This window comes from Pituophis catenifer, unplaced genomic scaffold, assembly GCF_029215685.1.
Source record: "Pituophis catenifer annectens isolate HBS135680 unplaced genomic scaffold, rPitCat1.0.hap2 SCAF_1, whole genome shotgun sequence".
Classification (NCBI taxonomy): domain Eukaryota; kingdom Metazoa; phylum Chordata; class Lepidosauria; order Squamata; family Colubridae; genus Pituophis; species Pituophis catenifer.
The window spans coordinates 236345441-236368196 of record NW_027256881.1 but is presented as its reverse complement, the minus strand read 5'-3'; the positions used below and the strand labels follow the sequence as shown (position 1 = coordinate 236368196).

Below are 22756 nucleotides of genomic sequence, written 5' to 3'. Positions count from 1 at the left end.
AATTGCACAATACCTGTGAACCACTGAGAGCCCTTTAGGACTGTCTCGAGTTACAAAGTAATAGTAAAAACATTATGGTGGAACAACTGGAGAGGAAGGATCAAGCTGCCCTGGATCATAGGAGAAATGTCACTTATATTCTCATATGTTGGATATTTATCACGAGATAGTAGGCACATTTGATAATTAGTAAGAGATGGTAAATATGTCTTTAGAGGCACCAATTTAATATAATAATTACAGGAATGGTGTATGATCTTACAGCGGGGTCTCCCAAAGGTTGATTCAATACTCCCAAAGGACTATTCAAAGGGTTAATAAATGTCTGAGGGTCAAATGGGGGGCAGTAAATATCTGGGGATCAATAGGTGATCAATAAATGACGGAAGGTTGATTGGGGTTAATTAATCTATTGGGTTTTCTGTAGAATTCCAAGCTAGTCCCTCATCCTGAAGGTGAGATGACTAATGGCAACATAGTGTTACTCAGGGTTAGATGGTCAGCTGCCAGTGACAGCAGCTTTGAGTTGTCATTATCATAGTACTATTAAAGTAGTATTTATTATTTTCATATAATTGTTTAGGAGTTGAACAATCTGAAACTTCATGAAGGGATGGTTAGCTGAAAATTTTGAGAACTCCTACGTTCCAGTGACCAATACAGTTTAGATGGGAGTAACAGTGACTATCGACTGAAATGAAATGTTATATCAGAATGGAAAGAAATATTTCTCTGGACCCAGAATTTCTTACGTTATTCATGAATGAGAGGCCTTAAATGAAATTGATTATTTCAATGCAATTTTTAGTTTTGTTTGGAGATGGAGACAACTTTCAGTTGCCTGTCTATACAGGAACTGGAGAGTTGTCCTAATCCACTCAGGAATAAGATAGTCATCTATATTTTTCAATGATTCTATAGTTTTTCTAGGAGCTTCATTATGCTAATGACATAAGATTTAGTATAAATTCATCCTCCAAAGATCAGCTTTTACTTTTTCTTTTAAATATTTAAATCAACTGAGGAAATCTCTTAGACCTTTTAAGTGTGTGACTCCTGTAAAATAGTTACCATTCTGAATCAATGTTTCACCATATAAAGAGCTAGATGAAAGTCAGCAAATTAAAATTTAATCAAAACAAGAAACAAACGCCTCTGATTAGGAGAGGCCCCATCTGGGAATAAGGATTTATCTCATTTAAATGAAACAGCTTTTTCTTGAAACAAAATTGTATGAAATCCTGGATTTCCAGGTAGCTATGATCAGGAAAAGTTTTATGCAGCATATTCTGATATATGCTAGTTGCATATCTTCTAAGAAGATCAGGCCTGGTCAATCAACATGTATCTTAGTTAGAAGTTGTACCACTTCTTTCAGTGTGCTCTTTGGTGCTGCCTCATAAAAGTCTCTAGAAATTTTAGAAATATCCAGACATGACAGTAAGAATCATGGTAAGTGTGCATCCCTGGAAGCACACAAGAACAATTCTTGTGCAGCTGTATTGCCCTCCACTTTATTTTCAGGTTCTTTTTATCATCTTAAATGTTCTCTTTTTCCATGACAGCATTTTCACACAGCACAATTTCCCCTTTATTTCCACACCAAATCCCACACAAACCAGTCTGAAGCTGACCTTCAATTGTTTCAATTCTGCTGTTCTTGAAACTGAAAGAGTTAGGGAACAGCTAATAAGCCAGTTTTCTTTCTAGCTGACCAATAAGGTGGGTCTCAAATAGCATCTTTCTGAGCTGGCAGCCACAGCTACTAAGTAAGAAACATTATTCTCCATCATATATAAAAATACTAAATCGCTTATTGTGCTCTGCTTCAGTTTTTCAATCTGTGTTGTAAAGTATCTGACCATTTGTAAAAAGAAAAGAGCAACTGTAATGAGGAAACCATTCTGTGGTGAAGATAACATTTCTTTTACTATTAATAAAAGTCTGCTAGCAATGCTGCTGAAAGAATACATGACACTATTTTTGCAGCTTTTCACAATAGTTGTAAACATAATTATAGGCTGCAGTATAAGGCCTTTTTATGTGGCTCTGGAAATGGGCAAAGGGAAAAGAGTATCAGTTTGCTTATTTGAGCCCAGAGACTAAGTGAAGGAAATGTCTGTATGCAATATATATATATATATATATATGTATGTATGTATGTATGTATGTATGTATGTATGTATGTATGTAGGTCTTTGGTTATTCGGGTCTTCTCCGAATAGACCTACATAGAAACCTACATACAAACACCCGCGAAAACCTGAGAAAATATATATATATATATATGTTTTCTCAGGTTTTCGCGGGTGTTTGTATGTAGGTCTTTGGTTATTCGGGTCTTCTCCCACGTAAAATTGAAGGTTTCTTGGCGACGTTTCGACGAAGTACTAACATCCAATGGATTCCAAAGAAATAAGATCACCAACCTAATCCAAAAAGAAACCCCCACTAAAATCCAAGACAGAGAACAAGAAAACGGCAAAGCCCTCCTCCCATACATAAAAGGCACCACAGACAGAATAAGCAAAATCCTCCACAAACATAACATCAAGACAGCATTCTGCACAAACCGAAAAATATCCACCATCCTAAGGAACCCCAAAGACAAAATTGAGTTAGAAAATCAAGGAGTATATGAAATCCCATGCACCGCCTGCCCCACCACATACATCGGACAAACCAACAGACGAATAAGTGCACGCATAGAAGAACACAAGAACTCAGTCAGAAAAGAGGAACCAACTTCTTCTCTGGTCCAACACCTTAAAGCCACAGGACATGATATTGACTTTAAAAAGACCAGAACTATCGCCAAAACTGAACACTTTAACAACAGACTAATCAGAGAAGCCATCGAGATAGAAAAACGCCCACACAGCATGAACAAACGAGACGATACCTCCCGCCTACCAGCCATTTGGAAACCCGCCCTTATTGACAAACGAGTCCCTAACATGACGAATGACACCAGACCCACACTCACGAGAGCCACACAGGATGTCACCACCACACATCCACGCAGAAAGCAGACTCAAACCCACACTGATAATGAGCCACGACCAAGGACCAGAAGCCAGACCGCAGCTGCATCATTAGCCACTTTAAACCCCTCCAATCCATACATGAAGCAGACTGACACCCACCATGAAGAGCTCGCACGGCCACAAACACGAAGCCAAACAACAACAACGCAGCTCACCAGCTCAAATTCCCCTGCAACTCAGACTAAGCTGAGCACAACCAAGCCCCCACCCAAACAGAACACACCCCCAGCCAATCAGAGCACAACCAACCCCCCATCCAATCAGAGCACAGCCAAGTCCCCACCCAATCAGCTCACACCCCCACTAGCAGTTAAAAGGAAGAGACAGCTGCGATCTCACATTGCTCCTGGAAGCACGAAGCCGAGAACACCAGCCTGAAGATGACGAATGAGACTTCGTTGAAACGTCGCCAAGAAACCTTCAATTTTACGTGGAAGAAGACCCGAATAACCAAAGACCTACATACAAACACCCGCGAAAACCTGAGAAAACATATATATATATATATATATATATATATATATATATATATATATATATATATATATATATATATATATATATATAACAACATGGAAAATCATGCTGAACAATTGAATTTGTAAATTGTGGAACAGACTAGAAGAAATGTGATAAGATTACAACACTACTTATATAAGCAAGAAAATCAAGTTTCATTAGTAAGGGTTTTTTTTGAAGACCTTTGCTAGGACAGTTAGCTTGCAGTAGGCATTGAATAAGAGCATACTTGTGCTCAGGAATTGGAAGGTATGATGAAACAAGACCAAAGTCCATTTAAAAATAGCTTAGCAGCACCAGTATTGAAAAGAAAATCTAATTTTGTTTGGGTTTAGAAAACTAGTATAGCACCAAAACAAAAATAAATTCAACTTTCAAACCAGTATCAAAGACATGGACAGATCCAAAGTCAATCTGGAAGTACACAAGGAGTAAATGCCACGCACTTCTATTCTTTAAGATGTTATAGAGACAATAAGATTTTAAGGATAGAGGAGACAAGTCTGTGTATTTACTAATTTGGTAGCACTGAGATAGCACTTGGAAACTGAGGGTAACTTAATTTTTTTTCCAGTTAAGGGGAATGAAAAACAATACTGTAAATTAAAATAATGAAAGAAATGAAAACAATCAATTACAATAAATTTTGCACCAAAAGGAAAAACAATCATCACACATGCTACAGCAGGCCTCCATCCTCACAAGTTGTTACCACAACCCCTTTGAAACATCCAAGTCTTAAGAACATGACACAAGCAGGGCTCTGTTGGATCAAACCTCTGGCCCATTTAGTCTACAAGTCTGTTCTCACAATAGCAAGCCAACTGTACAAGGAAGCTTGCTAGTTTCCCAGAAGATGGCCTTCAGAGACAGCCACACCACCATCAAGTAGCCACTGATTCCTGTGACTTCTGTGAATTGATCCAATCTTTTCTTGAAGCTAGTCAAGCTGGTACTCAGCATATCTTGTGGAAGCAAATTCCAAAGTTTAATTATACATGATGTAAAAAAAAAAAATCCCTTTGTCTAGCTAGCCTGATTCTTCCAATATTGAATTCTCAGAAGTGAGGAATGTCGGCGCAACGATGCATGAAAATGATCCTTATTTCTAGTATTTTAGGAAAGGGAAAAGTTTCTCCTTGTCTATTTTATCCACACTTTGCATAATTTTGCACATATCAGTTATGTTTCTTCTCATTTCCCTTTCTAGACTAAAAAGCCCCAAGTATCACAACTTTTCCTCATAAGGAACCTGCTTCAGCCCTACGTTTATTTTAGTTGCCTTCCTCTGAACTTGCCCTAGCTTTACATCTTTTTCTGAAGTACTGCAATCAGATCTACATACATTATTCCAGATGCAGTTGCATCAATGATTTACTGTACATAAGGCCATTAAGATATTGGCATCATTTTTTACTATACCATTTCTTATTAAAACCTAACATGCTGTTGGCCCCCTTTACAGCAGATACACATTGTCTTGATAGCTTTTTAGAATATTAACAAGTCAAAGCTATTCTAATCTCAAATTGGAAGCTATTCCAAAGGGGGAGGAGGGATGTCTGAGAAGGCTCATCCCCAGGATTCCTACAAATCACATTCACTGAAAGAAGGGTTCTGATTAGAGCCTATTCTTCCTTATCTTATGAATGAGAAGAAACCAGTGGGAGCCTGAGATCCAAAAAATATTCAAGCTCCAAGCTATGTAGGACTTTAAGGTATATATGCTAGGCAGCATCTTGAATTTCATCTGAAATTAACTGATAACCAGCACAGCTCCTAAAGCAAAGATGTTACATGAGGATGCTTAGTGGTAGCTGTTGTTATTGTGCTACAGTATTCTGGACCATTTGAAGTTTCTGTGTGATCTTCAAATGCAGCTCCATGTAGAGTGCATTATAGTATTCCAAACAAGAAGTGACACAAGATGGGAATGATCATAAATAAGGCTTTCATGCCCAGATAAGGTCTTAACTGATGTAGCAACCATGTCTGATTCTTGAGCTTGCTAAAGGCCTTTTGTTTATTGTAAAACTGCCATATTCAGAATATTGCCTATTCTCTTTGAACCGGTGCAAAATCTTTTTGTCAAATCTCCGTTTCAGACTCCAAACCAGGGATTCTCTGTTTTTCTACCACAATTACCTATAAAGAAAAATGAATACGTAATAGCCCTCCCTGCACTATGAATAAATCTAACAATTTCACTGGGGTTACACCTTAATATACCAGTAGTTTTAACAATTAAACATCTCATAGTTGAAGATGCTTTACATGGGGTTGACTCTGAAAACTAGCCAGATGCTACAGCTGGTCCAAAATGTACCATCTTCTAAACAACCTTCCCTAAAAATAAAATATTTGAGATTGAACAATAGTTCTATAACATTGCTGGGCTAAGCAATGGCTTTTTTAAAGGAAGAAGCACACTATTGCCACTTTCAGGGTTGGAGGTAGCCACCCCCTCCTCCAAAGTGCATCAAATCCTGGTATGACCCAATATCTCACTTTCACCAACTACAAACACCAAGATCCAGACTATAGGTGGCAGAACTGTTATCACATGGACCCTGTCCACTTTTTCAGAATCAACATCAAACACATCTCGGATAATATTACGCTGAGGCATCTCCATAGGACTAGTTTAGCTGGCATCCAGCTCCAAGTGAATCTGAATGATTTAAGAGAGTTAAGACATTTATAATAAATGACTGACTGACTGAACTGTCTGTAAGTCAATGCTAATATTAGCATTTTCTTTCCTACAAATTTAAATTGGCTTCCCCTTTATTAATTTATACAATATGGTAATATTTTGGCAATGATATTGCACTTTTAAAAAGCTTCTTTCATTGCTTAGAATATTTTGTAGCTTCTATTGCCACTTAAAATATATGACAATATTTAATTGATAGTTCATTTATGCTGCTCTAAATTCCCTAACTTCCCTTTTATGTTGCTCTTTCACTGTACCGTATTTTTTTCTAAATAAATCATACCAAACAATACCATACTGCCATATTGCTACTTGGTAGTTCTATTCATCAAACAGAAATTATACTTGTAGAAATCATATTATAATATCCCCTCAGTTTCCTCTGGTAGAATAAATTCTTCCAGATTCTTCTAACAGGCAGGGGGGAAGGGAATTACATAAAATATTTCTAACTGTAAAACTACAGGGGACAATACAGAAAATAAAAATTTGCAACTATTTCAACTGACTTTTTATAAGCAATGGATGATGGACTGGGAATGAGTAAGAAATCATATTTATCAGTTTGAAATTATCAGTCCACTTGCTCCCTTTGCTCAGAATAAGTATGTATCAATACAGGTAGTCCTGGACTTTCAACTGATTGCTTAGCAACTATTCAAAGTTATGAGGATCTCCCCAGAGCTACTTACAAGCCAGTTCCGATGGCCACCCCCTTTTATGGTCATGCGATCATATTTTGGGAGCTGTGCAGCCAGCTTGCATTTACAAATGTTTGCCATGTCACACAGTAATGTGACTGTGTTTTATGCTTTTTTGCCAGAAACTTCTGATTTCTGGCAAAAAGTGACCATTGGATACAATGGATTTGCTTAATGACTGTGGCATTTATTTAACAATCACAATGTTTGTTTTGCCACTGCAAAAACAGTCATAAAATCAGGTGCAATCACATGGTGACCTGCATAAAAACTGCCATGACTTATGACCATAATTCTGGGTTCAATTATAGTTGTAAATCAAGGACTACCTGTATATTAAATTCTATATAACAGCATATAAAATGCTACAAAATAATATGACACTAACCCTTTAGTTTTTATGGAGAGTGTCAGTTATCCAAGTCATGGTTGCCCCAAAGGTGCTTTTTTTCAAAAGGCAACTGAAAAAAAAAAAAAGCACCTTTGGAACAACCTTTTTGTTTGATTTTTTTTAACTTTGCATCTGTTATAGGCCAAATCCAGATTTACACCATAAAAAAATAATTTTGTTATGTCATTCTTTTGCCCTCAAAGGAGGCAGCAGATAGCCAATTTTGGAATCTATTAACAGGCTCAATCATAACTCACATTTGGATGGAGGCTCAGCTGGGAATTCCAAAGCTATTGCTGGTCTGGCAAGGTGTAGAAACATTGCAGTTGGCAGTGGCAAATCACTTCCCTAAGACTACCAAGAAAACTGCAGGTATAAACAACAAAGCTAAACTAGATTGAAGATTGTCATTATTTTTTTTTAGATCACCCATTAGGATGCAACAAAGTCACAAGGAAGCATTGGGAAGGGGTGGAATTTATGTAGTGGATTTTTAATGTTGTAAGCCACCTGGAGTCACCTGTGAGTTGGACAGCCATATAAATTTGTATAACAAATAAAACATAGATAGAATTTAATTAAGCTACAAAGCTTAATTAAAAGATGGAAGGTGTGGATTAAGGCTGCTTTCTGAAATAATGAGATTTAACTGAAAACAGAACAAAATAAAACAAAGAAACAGGGGCTAGACAATTATCTGACAGGGATGATGCTGTTACAAGAGGGGAAGTGGAGGAAAGGGTTAAACAGATTTGCTGAGAAAACTTCCCAGGTACCTTTCAACTATAAATATTGATGATAAAGTTCACTAAAGAGTCCTTTCTGTGGAAAAGCCTGGGCTCAAAGGCCAGCAGTTTTTCTCCTTGAAGCTGATGGTGTAATACCCTAATCTGCTTTGTTGCTGAGAATTTAATCCCACAGATTTAGGGCAGCATCTGTCCCTCCTTCCCAAGTCAGAGCATTCTATGATAAACAAATAAATTTATACAGCATGAGCCAACAGCCAAGAAGATAAATGTATAGGTAGCTTGACAAAATGACATATATAGCAAACTAGATAATTTTTAAAAGTTGCTTCTAAAACTGATAGGGAATCAGCAACCATTACGGAAATAATCGGCAGACTCCTACTTCTTTGTATCGTAAGATTGTGAAAAAGACTCAAAAGGTTTCTGCCCTAATGTATGTATAGATATATTGGTTCTGAAAAGCATTAGTTCATATGACAGAGTTCTTATCAATTGCCACCCGCATATAGCTTGCTAAAGAGGGCTTGATGAACCTTCTGCTTGGGAAAAATCAGTTTAAGCAGCTACCAAAAGTGTGACATAGTATGAGTTGGATCAGAACCCAAAAAATCTGTCCAAAAATGTCACTACATTAGCAATGGGGATGAAACACTCCTCCCCGTATATTTTAAATTATCCCCATGATCAAACTATCTATAAGGCAAACGCTAATTTAATTCCATCTTTATTCTGTTATGGGTCAGTGGGAGGCAGAAAGCAAAACAGAAGCAATGGCAAGAAATTAAGTATATTTAGTTTCTACAATATTTAGATATTGTAGTAATATATACTCTGAATATGTGTGATCAAGGTGCTTTGTACACCTCCATGAAGTACTGAAGTATCCCTGTAGTATCATTCTAAATCAGGGATGTCAAACTCAAGGCCTGGGGCCTGGATCCGGCCCGTGGGGTGCTTAGATCTGGCCCGTGGAGCCACCCTGGAAACAGCGAAGGACCGGCCCACAGTACCTCTGCCAGCAAAAACAGAGCTCGCAAGGACCACACATGGCCCTCCTGAGCTCTGTTTTCGCTGGCAGAGGGTTGCAGGAGGCTGCTGCAGCCAAAAAAGGAGCTTGGGAGCAGAGTGCTCAGACCACCACAGGCGCTCCCGACACAAGTGACGTCAAGCTGGCCATGCCCACCCCAGCCCCCGAGATCAAACACAACCCTGATGCGGCCCTCAATGAAATCAAGTTTGACACCCTGGTTCTAAATAGAAAAGAGACAGGAAAGGACCACAGAAACTTCCATTTTGATAAGTGAGATAAACAGCAAAATTTGCTAGGAGTACCACATGTAACCATCAATCATGTTGTATTCTTTTTTTAAAAAAAATATCAAACAAAGATGGAACTTAAAATACATCAAGGATCGGGGTTCAAAATTAAAAAAAACTACTATTTATCCACCATTGAAAAGAGACCTCCACATCTATTTAATGATAAAGCCTTCAACCATAGGAAAATAAAAGAAAATGAAGAAAAATAAGAAATGATAATGGCATCTAACCTTCCAAAAACATTAATTACTGTCTAAACTAACTGTGGCCATTAGTGAAATAACTTTTTGGAAGAGGAGAAAAACCCTTTCAATTAATCTAAGAGCACTGTTCAGTTTTACATGCAAGCAATATAATAAAAATATACGCAAATGATACAGTTCCTTCAAAATGCAAACACTGCCTCACACACTGCTATGATAAACTCTAACCAATTAAGTCAAAATAATAGTGAAAGTAAGTTAATAGTGAAAGTAAGTCTTCTAAGATAAAGGTTTAATCTTTTAATACCAGACTTTTTTTTTTTTTAACTACGGACTTGGGCCTTTATAATGGAGTGAAACTCATTAAAAAAAAACTTACATTGTAATGCATAAATGGAAAGTTTAACACTATGGTTCAGCAGTGACATCATTACACAGCTGAAGTCACAAAGAAGCTATATGAACATATGTCTAATTTTTTGTAAGTAACAGTAAGTTTAGATATAAATATTATTATGGAGTTTTGAAGCCTATTTGCACGCAGTATAACTGAAATTAAAAACATATACTGGAACAATCCATAAAACATAATGGAGTTTATTTCAATTACATATACACTGGTTTAATGTAGAAACATCACCAAAACATAGATATTACACATTTTTAACTCCCATTTATATCCTGTTTCATTCCATAGATCTATTCTTGGAAACTACCATTGATTTTTTTTAAAAAACGTGCGTTGGGGACAAAATTAATTCTGACCATTCATTTTGAGTTTAATGTAAAGGGATTTAATCTAACAAAAATATAATTTTTATTATGAAATATTTATCATATTAATATTTTAATGAAAGGGTTATTTTATATATAATATAAAAGAATAACTAGAAAACAAAAGTCTTCATTATGGTATAATTGTTCCCAATTGACCAATTCTTGAAATTTTGACTATTTTAACTAGCCAATTCCATCATTTGAATAGACTGCTCATTTGAATATTAAATCCCTGAACCAACAACTTTCTAGATTGTCTAGCCAGCCTAACCATGAAAGCTAAAATTAAACAACTATCAATACAGATTTCTACTAAATGGATACCCCATAGGAAGAATTTGTGTCTTGATAAATCAATCTCACGTGTATGAGAAATGTAAATAATTTGTTTAGACTTTTATCTTGCCTTTTTTCATATACAACTCAAGGCAGTGAATACTCCTTCCTCCTATTTTCTCCACAGCACCCTGTGAAGTGATTTGGGCTGAAAAAGACTGGCCCAAAGTCACCCAGCTGGTTTTTCATGCCTAAGGCAAGATTAGAACTCAGTTTATTGGTTTCTATGCCAACACCTTAACCACTATATCAATCTTTGTTAATGTATGCTCCAATGGATTTTTGTGAATTCTTATCAATGTACTGTATTTTTCGGAGTATAAGACGCACTGGAGTATAAGACGCATCAAGATTTTGAAGAGGTAAACAAGAAAAAAAAAGTTTTTGCCTCCCCGGCCCCCAGGAGCACTCTGCAGGCCTCCCAAACCCTCTGCATGCCCCATTTTTGCTAAAAATGGGCCCGTTTTTGGCCTCCCAAACCCCCAGGTGTCACATTTTTGCCCTCCCTACTTGCCCTCCCGCCATTTTTGCACTCTGCAGGCCTCAGAAACCCTCTGCGTGGCCCATTTTTCATAAAATGTTTTTGGCAAAAACGGGATGCGTGGGGCAGGGTTTCGGGAGGCCAAAAATGGCTATATTTGGTGTTTAAGACACACCAACATTTCCACCCTCTTTTGGGGTGTAAAAAAGTGCATCTTATACTCCAAAAATACGGTATATTCCAGTAAAACCAGATCAAATGCACATGGCATTAATCTTCGCCATTTGCTTTTTCTTCGTATCTTTTCTCTCTCATTTGTTTATCCTTCATTCTTTTCATCTAAAGTTTTATCTGACTATTCAATGTGTTATGTGCCTTGCTCAAAAACAGTAGTTCACATTCTTTTTCCTTTATTTTTGTCTCTTTCTTGCTTCTTCTGTACACCTTAAGAAAGAGTGAAGATTTTTCTTCAGGTTTGCACATCTTTCCCGATCTCCCTTAAATATCGAAAACCTTTTTACTATTTAATGAGAAGTGACAGTACAGGTCATATAATCTATATTACCAACTATTTTGAATGGGAAACACTTATGATGCCACATATTTTACCTCTCTGGGTTGTACTGTAAAATTCATTCAGTTTTTTATCTGACACAAAATTATGTGGCTAAGGCCTTGAAAATGGAAAGTACATGCAATTTTTTACATATTGAATTTGACTTGGTGGCAACAGTTAGCAATTCTGACAATAATATCACATGAAGGTCATGTAAATCACCTTTTGCAAGCTTCTGACAAGCAAAGTCAATGGGAAAGCCAGATTCACGTAACAATCATGTTAAGTGAATATGCAAGAAAGGTGTAAAATGAGGAAAAATTCACTTAACAAATGTTTCACTTAGCAACAGAAATTTTGGGCTCAATTGTGATCTTAAGTCGAGGACTACCTACATAATCTTCCTCACCCCATGAATAAAACTCATGATTTCACTGGGGTCAGTGTTGTCTCCTAATATACTACGTACTATATTTTAACTATAGTTTCGTGTTTGAATATGCGGGTTGATCCTGAAGACTGGTCCAGAGAGTGGCAGTGCAAACAGGGTGCCTATGTAACATTGTTGCACAAGGACCACTGGTTACCATTTTGCTTCTGCGTGCATTTCAGGGTATTGGTAGTTATCCATTAAAGCTCCTTACAGTACAATAATTAAACAAAACACAAATGCCCAATATTTATATTTGTCCTGTAAGACTGGACAGGGAATGGGATGTTTGAGTTCCATCAATTAAGCAATGTCATTGTATGGGTCTCAGGAGGCATGCTTTTTCTGTTGTTGTTGTTGTTACTTGTCCTTTAGAACAGTATTTTCCCTGAGATCCATATATTCCTCTTTCTGCTAGGTTTTAGAAAGACAATTAAGACCTGGTTCTTCCCACAGGCTCCTTGTGAATCATTGAGTATGCGGGGTATTTGGGATTGATTGGTTTTCCTTTTCAGCACTGAAATGTGCTGAAATGTAATATTTGATTTTAATTGCTTTTAACTTTGAAAGCTGCCCAGAATTGTTTGTCAAGTGGTTGGCCTTAGAAATGTATTAAATAAAATGATAGAGCTGTTTTAACAGCTTTAAAATTAAAATGGATAAAAATGCTGAACTTCACTAACATGTATACTTCTATAGACAGCCCAGAAACAATGGACATCAGAAACCATGCCAAAACTCCAGAGACAAATAAATAATTTTGAGAGAATCCATATCTGATTTTTGAGGTCAGTGCTAACCGATTATCAGCATAAGCTTTTGTGAGCTACAGTTCATCAGATACAGTGTGGCTAGATTGATGTAGGATTTAAATTGGGGAGAGATGGGGGGGGGGATTGTGGGAGGGGAAGAAGAGCTAAGTTAGCTACATGTGAGAAAGATTACTTTATCAATTAACAATTATAATGTGTTAAAGTCACAGAGTTTTTAACACAGTAGATTGTTAAATAAGGTGCTTTTAATTTGTCTCCCAAGTAACCTGTATTTGCATAACTAACCTGTTTTACCCTCCCTTCCCCCATCTCATCCCAATTTAAATCCTGCATCAATCTAGTCATTCTATGCATCTGATGAAGTGAGCTGTAGCTCTTGAAAGCTTATGTGCCTTAAGAAAACTGTTAAATCAGAAGCTACCAGAGTCCTGATTTCCCCCCCACAGACTAACACTGCTCTCCAAGTGATTGTCTTGTATGTTATAATAGTTTGTCACATAATCAATAGATGGCAGTTGTTATACTCAGCAGAAATTTTGTCCATTTCACAAATATTTTAAACAAGTTTGTCTCCCAACTTCAGGTTGTTTGCAATATCTTGGTTTGAAAACCCTTCTTCTAAAGCTTAATATCCCTGGTTGTGCTTTAGTTCAGGAGTAAGTAGCTTGCATCCCTCTCAGGTTTGCTGAAAATACTGAAAAAGAGATTAGGTTATCTTTCTCTACAAAATAAACTAGTGGGGAAATTCAGGGGAAAAATCAGCAAAAAATAATTGCTAAGAATTCAATGGGGCAAAAAATTCAATCAGCAAAAAATAATTGCTAAGAATTCAATGGGGCAATGCATTCTACATTTATTTTAATCCTCTTTGAAGGTTTTTTAAAAAATAAAATTCTGTAAAAGTTGTACTATAATTATTCACTAATCTGCCTTTTCTTTTTCATTGAAAAATGCAAAAAACCCCCCCACAACAACCTGTAAACTTAACATGGAATAGCCAGAATTTCAGGATGACTACAGAAACGAGAATGATTCCAAAATGAAATGATCTGTACTGAAAAATATATTCTCAGAATTAATAAAATCATTTACTGGAAATATAATGATGTTCCGGTTTTCTCAGGAGCTCTAAAGTTTGATCTATAATTCTAGGACAGGAGTTTTAATTCCTTTTTTTTTCATGATTATCCTGATTCACATATTCCACACCCTCCAGCCTGCTCTTTATTTTGTTATGTAGGAAGTTAGCACCCACCCCTTTCCTGGAAGAATGAAATATTTTAGGAAATATTAAAAAGGCAGAATATTATATTTCCCTGGATGAGAAATGGAGAAACATGTTTTAAAAGACAAGCAGCTTCCTGCCTCCCCCACCCCTTTGTTAATGGGCCATAATCTGTAACACAATAGCAATAGAAACTAACACAATAGGACCCATCTAGGACAGAAACTCACCACATGGCACCTGGGAAGATTACATCAGCCAGCAAGGCTAGCTAAGACCCCCACCCCCTGGGAGTCTGACAACCAATCAGGATACTCTTTCGGGGCCCCAGGAAGTTCAAAGCCAGAGAGAGCATAAAACCCGGGGACTCGCTGTATCTCGTCCCTTTTCTGTTCAGGAACTCAAGCCATGTGATCCTGTCCACCATTAAACCATCTTTCCAAGCAGTCTCCATGTTTCCAGTGTCTTTTTCCCCACTTGGAGCTGAACCCAGAAGGATATTTCTTCCAACAGTTAGAAACAAGAAATTCTTGGGCATCTATAGAAAAATTAATTTGGAAATAGCCCAAAGTTCTAAAATAAATCAGGAAGGCCAAAGCAGCAAAGTTGTGTAGAGTTCTTACAAAGGAATCACCATAACGAAGGGCAGTAGGAAAACAGCTCATACTACTTAAAATTTCTGATTGACCTCATACAGACTGTTGGACTTGCAGAACTTGTTTAAGCTGGGACTCATGTTCAGATTTGCATTTGTCTGAATTAATAAAAAACCAGCCATAGCAATATGAACAAAGCAGTAAAGGCACTCTTGCCTATTTCAGTCAGAATTTAATATTGGCTTAAATTTAACTAAGACAAACTCTTAAGAGTTTGGGATAAAAATGTTTTCTTTTCACAATAAGGAAGTTTAAACAAGTTTTGGAAAAAATGTGACACCCTACTATAATCTATTAGCTATGAACTACTATGTTACAGAACTAGAAATTATTGTGCAACTTCTGGCAAACTATGAGACAGGTAACAGTACAAAATTACTATCCTAAAGAACTTTCCTCCAATGATAAAATTATCTCTGGAAATGGCATTTTTTTTCCTCGATTTGCATGGGACCTCTCCACTACAGCAATCAAGAAAAAAAATACATCTAGTTTATTTAATGCTGCCTTAAATGAGATTCATGAAATAAGATGAATTTCTTGAATTAATTTCATGTAATTCCTAGATAAGGATTTTTGTGAGACAATTACACAGTTTATGATTTGTAAGGATCTTATATAAGATAAAAATGAGATCACACTATTAAATAACTTCCATAAAAATATAGTTATTCAATTAAAACTCTTTTTCCAGGCATTTTAAGTTCTAGTCCTGCCTGGGCTGGACAACCTTGGGCCAGTCACATTCTCAGCCTTTAGGAAGAAGGCAAAGGTAAGCCAGTTCAGGAAATCTTGTTAAGAAAACTGCAGGATCCAGTCTACTCACCACAAATTGGTACAGATTTTGAAGGTCAAAATGCACATACCCACAGGTTTTCTAGGGACTACTTCTTTCCAACAGAATAAGTAGTACAGACTAGGAATTCTGCAATAAAATGCCTTTCTCTGAGTAATCCTGCTGGAGAATATAAGAAATCAAGAGTACAGCTAGTCCTCGACTTATGACTATTTCTTCAGCAATCATTCAAAATTACAATGGCATTGAACGAAGGGATTTACAACCCATACCTGAAGTTACAGCCATTGCAATGCTCCCCTGCAATCACATGATCAAAACGCGGGTGCTTGGCAGCCCACCTGCATGGAAATTTCAACTCCCCCACCTGTCTACTTGCCACACTCTATATATCCTTTTAGTCCTCTGCTGCCCTACACTTTGCTGCTCCAGCTGATCTTTGCCAACTTCTTGTTTCCGCTGCTGACAAAGCATGCTTCAGCTGCACAGGGGAAAAAGAGCCCCCAAAACTGTGGTGCACCAAAAAAGTTCCTTTGTGTTGCACTCCTGGGTGAGCTGGGTGGGCTTTGACTCCAAAAACCCAAAGAAACAAAAAGCATCCCCAGAGCCACAGCACCAAAAAAAAAAAAGCTCTTCACACTGTAAGTCCGGCCACTGAAAAGCATTGTTAGAGCCACAACATCAAAAGGTCTGTTTGCATTGGGAAAAATTAGCCAAAAGCAGTCCCAAGAGTTGCAGTATGCCAAAAAGCTCCTTTGCTTTTCTCTCTCTCTCTTTTTTTTCAGTGGAAAGGGATATTTTTGGTGCCATGGCTCTGAGGCTCCTTTGGACTTTTTTTAAAAAAGATGTCTATATTTAAAAGTACCAATGTTAGTCCTCACACATCATAGGAGGAGCTTATTTTGCTGAGCAGGTGCCATTACAAGATGCCTCCACCTTCATAGTGTTACCAACTAGTAAACTGCAAATCAAAGTGTGACAGCAAGGCCTTCCTAGAATAAGAGGATCCTGAAAAGCAAATGTTTCTGATTTTATTTTCCTTAGTGTGTCAAAGGTTACATGCTATTGTTGGATTTTAGGGGTTGGTTAATTGTTCTTTTAATTCTATTTTACTTTTCTATTATTAATAAGGCAGACAGAGGCTTTTTGGAACAAAGAGGTCAAGTAGATTACAGAAATAAATGAATAAATAGATGGTTCCAAACAAATAAATAGTTCCAAATTGTTTAGGATATTATATACTGGTACAAATTATCCTAAGACTGATGCTAGAGAAAAATGGCAGTGATATTTCAGTATAGATTTAATATGTATACATTAGTCAAATTGGATACCTTAGGGGCACTACTTGTAATCCATTTTAAAGATGCATATAGCATGTTACAGGTAGTCCTTGTTTAATGATCCCGTATTCACTATTTAACAGTGCTGAAAAGGTCTTACTACTGGTTCTTATAGCTGCAGCATATCTACCACCACGTGATAATTTTAGCAAACCTGCATGCAATTATGACTGTTATAGCATCTTATGGTCATGGGATTGCCATATGTGACTTTTACTGCTGGTTTCCAACAAGCAAAGTCAATAGGGAAGCCAAAAGGAGGTTGCAAATGGATCTTGTGATGTCACATCTAGCAAGCATGCAAAGACTGCTTAACAACCGCAACTGCCATCGTGGGTGCAGTTATGCAACATTGAGTTTTATGACTATGTGTCATTTAGTGACAGAATTGCCAATCCCAATTACTGTCATTAAAAGAGGATTACTGTACTTTAGTCTTGATGTTACCACAGCATGAACTATGTTGTCCCAATCAAGGAATAGGTAGAATTGAAATATTAGCAACCCAGATGGTAATAAGTGTTCCTAGCCAGCTAGTAATAAGTGTTCTTATGCCTCCAGCAATACATATGGAGCCAGGGAAATTCTAGATTGCAAATTCTTCTTCAGAAGTACTATATTATCAAAGGATGTACACTTATTCAACAATTGCCTCAAATTTACTGAAGATAAGATACTTTGGATCTGGCATGGGCATTTTTGCTGTATCTGTCTGAATGTATTTAAACAACCATAGTTTTTCTTGCGTTCACATAGTAGTATATTATTCTTGCCTATTAAGTGAAACCAGAACAACATGTAGCATCTTCAAAGCAGGCACACTCAAGCCACATTTGAAAAACCTTTCCTGCTATTAATTCAAATACCCGTCCATGCCATTCAGAGCTAGCCCCGAATTCCCAGGCCTAAGAACAATTCCCTATAACACTTCTATCCTAAAATTTAATTTCAGATTAACTCTCATACAATCTGTTGCTTTTAATACCAGTTTGAGTCATTCTGATGTCATTAAGAAATAGGGCTAGATATCATTAGCATCCTGGTATACTCTGCTCCAAATTACCCGGCGATGACAGCCAACAGCTTCATATAGAAATTAAATAGCATTGGAGACAAGATGGTGTCTGGGGCAGGGCAGTGTACAGAATGACTGCAGAGAGTCTGCCCTGCAAACAGAAGAACTTCAGAACACACCATAAAGGATGTATTTTAACAGTTTTGTGAATAATAGCACATGTTGTCTTTAATCTACAATTACCAGATTTACTGAGTCTGATACCAGATTTTATACAAGATTAGACCATCAAATAATGTTAACTGGCAATCTATTGTAATTGCTAATGTATACACCTTTTTTAAAAGGATTACATAATCCCTGGAAGAACAAACTGAAGGACAGCACCCTCATTCCATGTAGCTTGTTGGCTCTTACCTTGAATGCAAGGCTCCATGAATTATTCTAATCAGGCTGCACTTATATGTAGAAAAGGCAATTCTCCACAGAACAAAAAGAATTTAAGATTTTTTGAGTTTTTCTTCTAATAAGTCCATTCTTAACACTATGCCTAAAACTAAAGATTTTAATTTTAAAATTGGAAACGAAGGTGCTTTGAAACATGCTAGTTCATTCCAAGCATGTCCTTAGAGTCTACCTAGGCTCCTACATAAGTTTTCTTAGAAAATTAAAACAGTAATTATAGTCCCAATTCCTTGTTTGTAAATCTGCTCACTTGCCCAGGAAAAAGCAAAGATAAGGTGGGAGTTGATAGCGAAACCCAAAGAACCAACAACCTAGATCAGAGGAGTAACATACCATAGATGGACTAATCTAAAAACATTTAGCTCTGCACGTTCTCAGCAGCCATTATATGATTAGTGTGCCAATGCTGCAGCATGTTTGCAGTATTGGGTTAATTCATACTTTGCAGGGTACAATCTGATATAAGCGTGCGCTCCCTCTCTCTCTCTCTCTCTCTCTCTCTCTCTCTCTCTCTCTCTCTCTCTCTCTCTCTCTCTCTCTCTCTCTCTCACACACACACACACACACACACACACACCCCTTTTGTGTGTGCTCCCCTTTTGAAGAGGAGCTACCCGGAAAGATATTTACATCAAAGCAGAAACTGAACAGTATTTTAACAAATATCTCTAAAAATTTAATTAAGATGTCAAATAATATAATTTGATGTTAAATTATACATGTATTGCTTTATTTTTTATGTTCTATTTTTAAATATATATCATTTTTAAAATTTGTTTAATGACTTCAATGTTTAAACTTTTTTCAGCTTTGAAAGCAGTTTTTAAAATATATATTTGACAAGTCACATACATTTTTAAAATTTTTGTGAGCCTATATATTTGTTCTTTAGCTTTTCTTATCATGTTCATTTTTCTCTTTTGTAAGTTTTTCCCCTTTTCGTATATTTAGCATAATATAAACATTTTATATTTGTTCCGTTTGTAGATTGCCTATTCTAAAACTTAAAATACACATGAAGATAGAACCTGCTAAGCATACTCATATGGATGATGAGGTGCAACATTATCATAGGGCAGCATGGGTGAGGCAGCCATAGCCTGTAAAACTAGTGAAACCACTTGCTATTAGTAAAGCTTCTCTTCAATAGTTATGCACTTAAGAAACAAGTTATGTAAACATGACTTCTAGAGTATATTTCTCAGCATAATCAGTTTTCAGTAACTTTAACTTATGTACAAGAGTGCATCACTCTTAATATCATATCACCATGCATCATTCATATATGCACACCAATAATTCTTAAATGGTAGACTGGAACCAATGCAGCTTAAAACATGTGGGCTACATTAGAATATATTCAAAAGTTCATTAGAGATAAAGCGGCACATTAAACATTTGCTTGGTAAAGGAAGTGGCTCCTTATTCTAATTTCAAAGGTTAATAGAAGACCACTGTGATTTAGCAGTGGTTTAAATTCAAAGGAAAATGTATGCATCTACACTCATGCATCTGTTGACAACTTCTTTAAAAACACTGTTTCTCCTTGGATTCACAAAGTTACTGCAATAGTAACCTCCCAAAAGATGTGCATGATTTAAAGGATGGCAAATGGGTCTTATGTATATTCCAAATATTTTTCCTTTGAATCCAAAAGAATATACAGCCTCACTGTTTACATAAGAGATGGATAAGTAAGGCTAGCTATAGCACGTGGCACGCAGTGCTCTCTCTGTGGGCATGCGAGCCGTTACCCCAATTCAGCTCTGCTGCGCATGTGTGCGCACCTCTCGCCAGCCAGCTGTCATCAGGTCACTGCCGTGCATGCAGGAGGGGGGGCAGGGCACAGGGGCGGGGTCGTGCACGCATGCGCAGGGCGCATGCGCAGGGCACACGCACATGCAGGGGGGGCTCATGCGGGGCTGCACACACATATGCGGGGCCGCACGCAAATTCGCGTGAATGCTTTGGGCACTCGGTCCTGAAAAGGTTAGCCATCACTGTATTTCAACATCAATTTCTTTTACATAAACTTTATATTGTTTTATTCTGCTTCAATCCTCTCTTTACTTCTGCAAAGTTAACGGAACAGAACACACCTCTGGTTTTTATATACTCTTGTAATGGATGCTGAAAAATAAAGACACCAATATCGCATAATTGTTCCCCAGTCCATTCCATTGCAGATCCCAGTAATAGATATTTCTGACTCACGTAAAAGCGAAGAAGAGAGTGGTGGCTCCTACTAAGAAGATTGCAGCAGCTGATACTGGGACATACTTGCTAGGTTTGAATCTCTTTCCAGATGCTGCTGGCATGTTGGAGCTCTGGTGGGTGATCTGCCCTGCAGCATAGCCCAGGCCCAACAGGAGTCAAGAAGGGTAAGAAAATTAGGAAAAGAAGCTTTCTCAAAATACAAAACAAAACAAGAAATCAGGGGAAAGCTTAATAGAGTATCCAAGTTCTCAAAGTTGTCTGTTAAGAGCCAGATCTTATTCACAATTATAAATCAAGATGGCATTGACAAAAAAGAATAAATCTGGGTAGAATTATTAAATGAACAGAACAGGATCCAATCAGGAGAATAATAAACCTAATCCCAAGATTCCTTTTGAAAAATAACAATGTAAAATTAAATTCTGGAAAAAGTAATCGCCGTGTAGCTTCTGGAGAATATCATCTTCTGAAGGTGAAAAAAATAGTTCAATAAGGCAGAAAACTGCAGCTGGATTGGAATTTTTAGTGCAAGAAGACAAGATGGATTGAAGAAAAATTCCAAGAAAAATGATGTACTAGATATAAGCTCCCAATGGTTTTTCATGTATTATTACTTCATATTATTTTCAGAAATTGCACAATAATTTTTGAGGCAGTTTTTCCTTTCTAATCTGTTTTCAAGATAAAGCAATGCATTGTGGGTGATGTTTGGGGATAATTACATTATTAGTAAATATGCTAGTCTAGAACACATGTTTTTCTGCCTCCAGAATGCTCTTTTCTCCCAGGGCTAGAACCCTGCCCCCCTGATTTCATCAGGAACTAGGACTGAGTGGCAGTTGCTTGCATTTATTTTTCTTCTGAACACTAAATCCTAGTAACAGCTGGTAGGTGGCTGAGCTGAAAATCCTTTTCGTTCAAGAGGAATTGTGAGGAGCAAACTGGAGGATTGGTCCTGTTTTAGTCTTCTTAAACCCTTTATAAATATAGTTTTTACTTTTTAAAATAGAAAGTAAGTTTTGCTTCTTTAAAGATGCATCAATTGTACACACAGTAAATCCAGACTTGGAAGCCTCACAATTTTCAAAGGTTGTCATAAAAATAAAACAATTGATAGAAAACAAAAATGCAGTCTTCTTCCACACTTATGTCCTACAACATTTTGTCTGCTCCAGACTGATCCACTGTCACACGTCTATCACATATATTAGTCTTTATTCATATTTGCTTTAATAATCTTCACATTATTTAAAAAATTTGACATCTGGAACTCTTCTCTTTACCTAGAAAAAAGAAAGAAAAATATTTTTATTTGTAACATTTTTAAATGAAAGAATGATTTATGAATAACACTTGTGTGATTTGGTTTCTATAACTACACATCTGGAATAATTCTGACTTTGTGAGATATGGCACATTTTGTATTCAAACCTCAAACATCCCATAATTATCTTTAATTTGGATAAGCTTAATGTTAATAAAACTAAAAGATTATGTCTAACACAAATGGAAGAACTTATTAAACTTCAAATCACTCACTTTTCACATGTTGAAAACTGATATATTAACAATTATATTAACAATATTATATTGTTTAATATATATATTAAACAATTATACAATATTACTCATCTGCATTTCCCCCCCTTCTTTCTCTCTATGCTGAATAATCCATTTTAAAAAGTTGAGGCTGTCAATCAAAGCAGATGTAAGGAATGTGCAGTAGGGAGTGGAAAGAAAAAGTATTCTGCTAACTTATTTCTTCTATTAGCAGGTAGAAAGCATTGGCTAAGCATTTCCAAACTACTTATTCAAAGAAAGTCTAAAACCTTGTTGGTCAGGAATTCCATAACACATCTTGAAACATAAATTCATTGTTAAATCAATTTACTTTGGAAGCAGACGAGAATAATCTACTTCTTTCATCTGCTTCCTTTATATACACTTCCATATTCTCTCTGCAACTACTCTCCACATTTGCCATACTATATTTTCAGTTATAAACTCTTCTTTTTTCCTCTAATCGGATTATCCAAAAGT

At 36.7% G+C, this 22756-nt stretch overlaps 1 protein-coding gene across 3 annotated transcripts in view; it reads right to left on the bottom strand.

Annotated features, from left to right (window-relative positions):
* Positions 1-22756, bottom strand: part of ZDHHC5 (zinc finger DHHC-type palmitoyltransferase 5) — a 57322-nt gene that overhangs the window by 21396 nt on the left and 13170 nt on the right. For all 3 annotated transcript variants that reach the window (XM_070931284.1, XM_070931301.1, XM_070931293.1), the window contains one exon: positions 20714-21999. In XM_070931284.1, the coding sequence (XP_070787385.1) occupies positions 20714-20817 (104 nt within the window). In that variant the 5' untranslated portion in view covers positions 20818-21999. The remainder of the gene's footprint in view (positions 1-20713; positions 22000-22756) is intronic.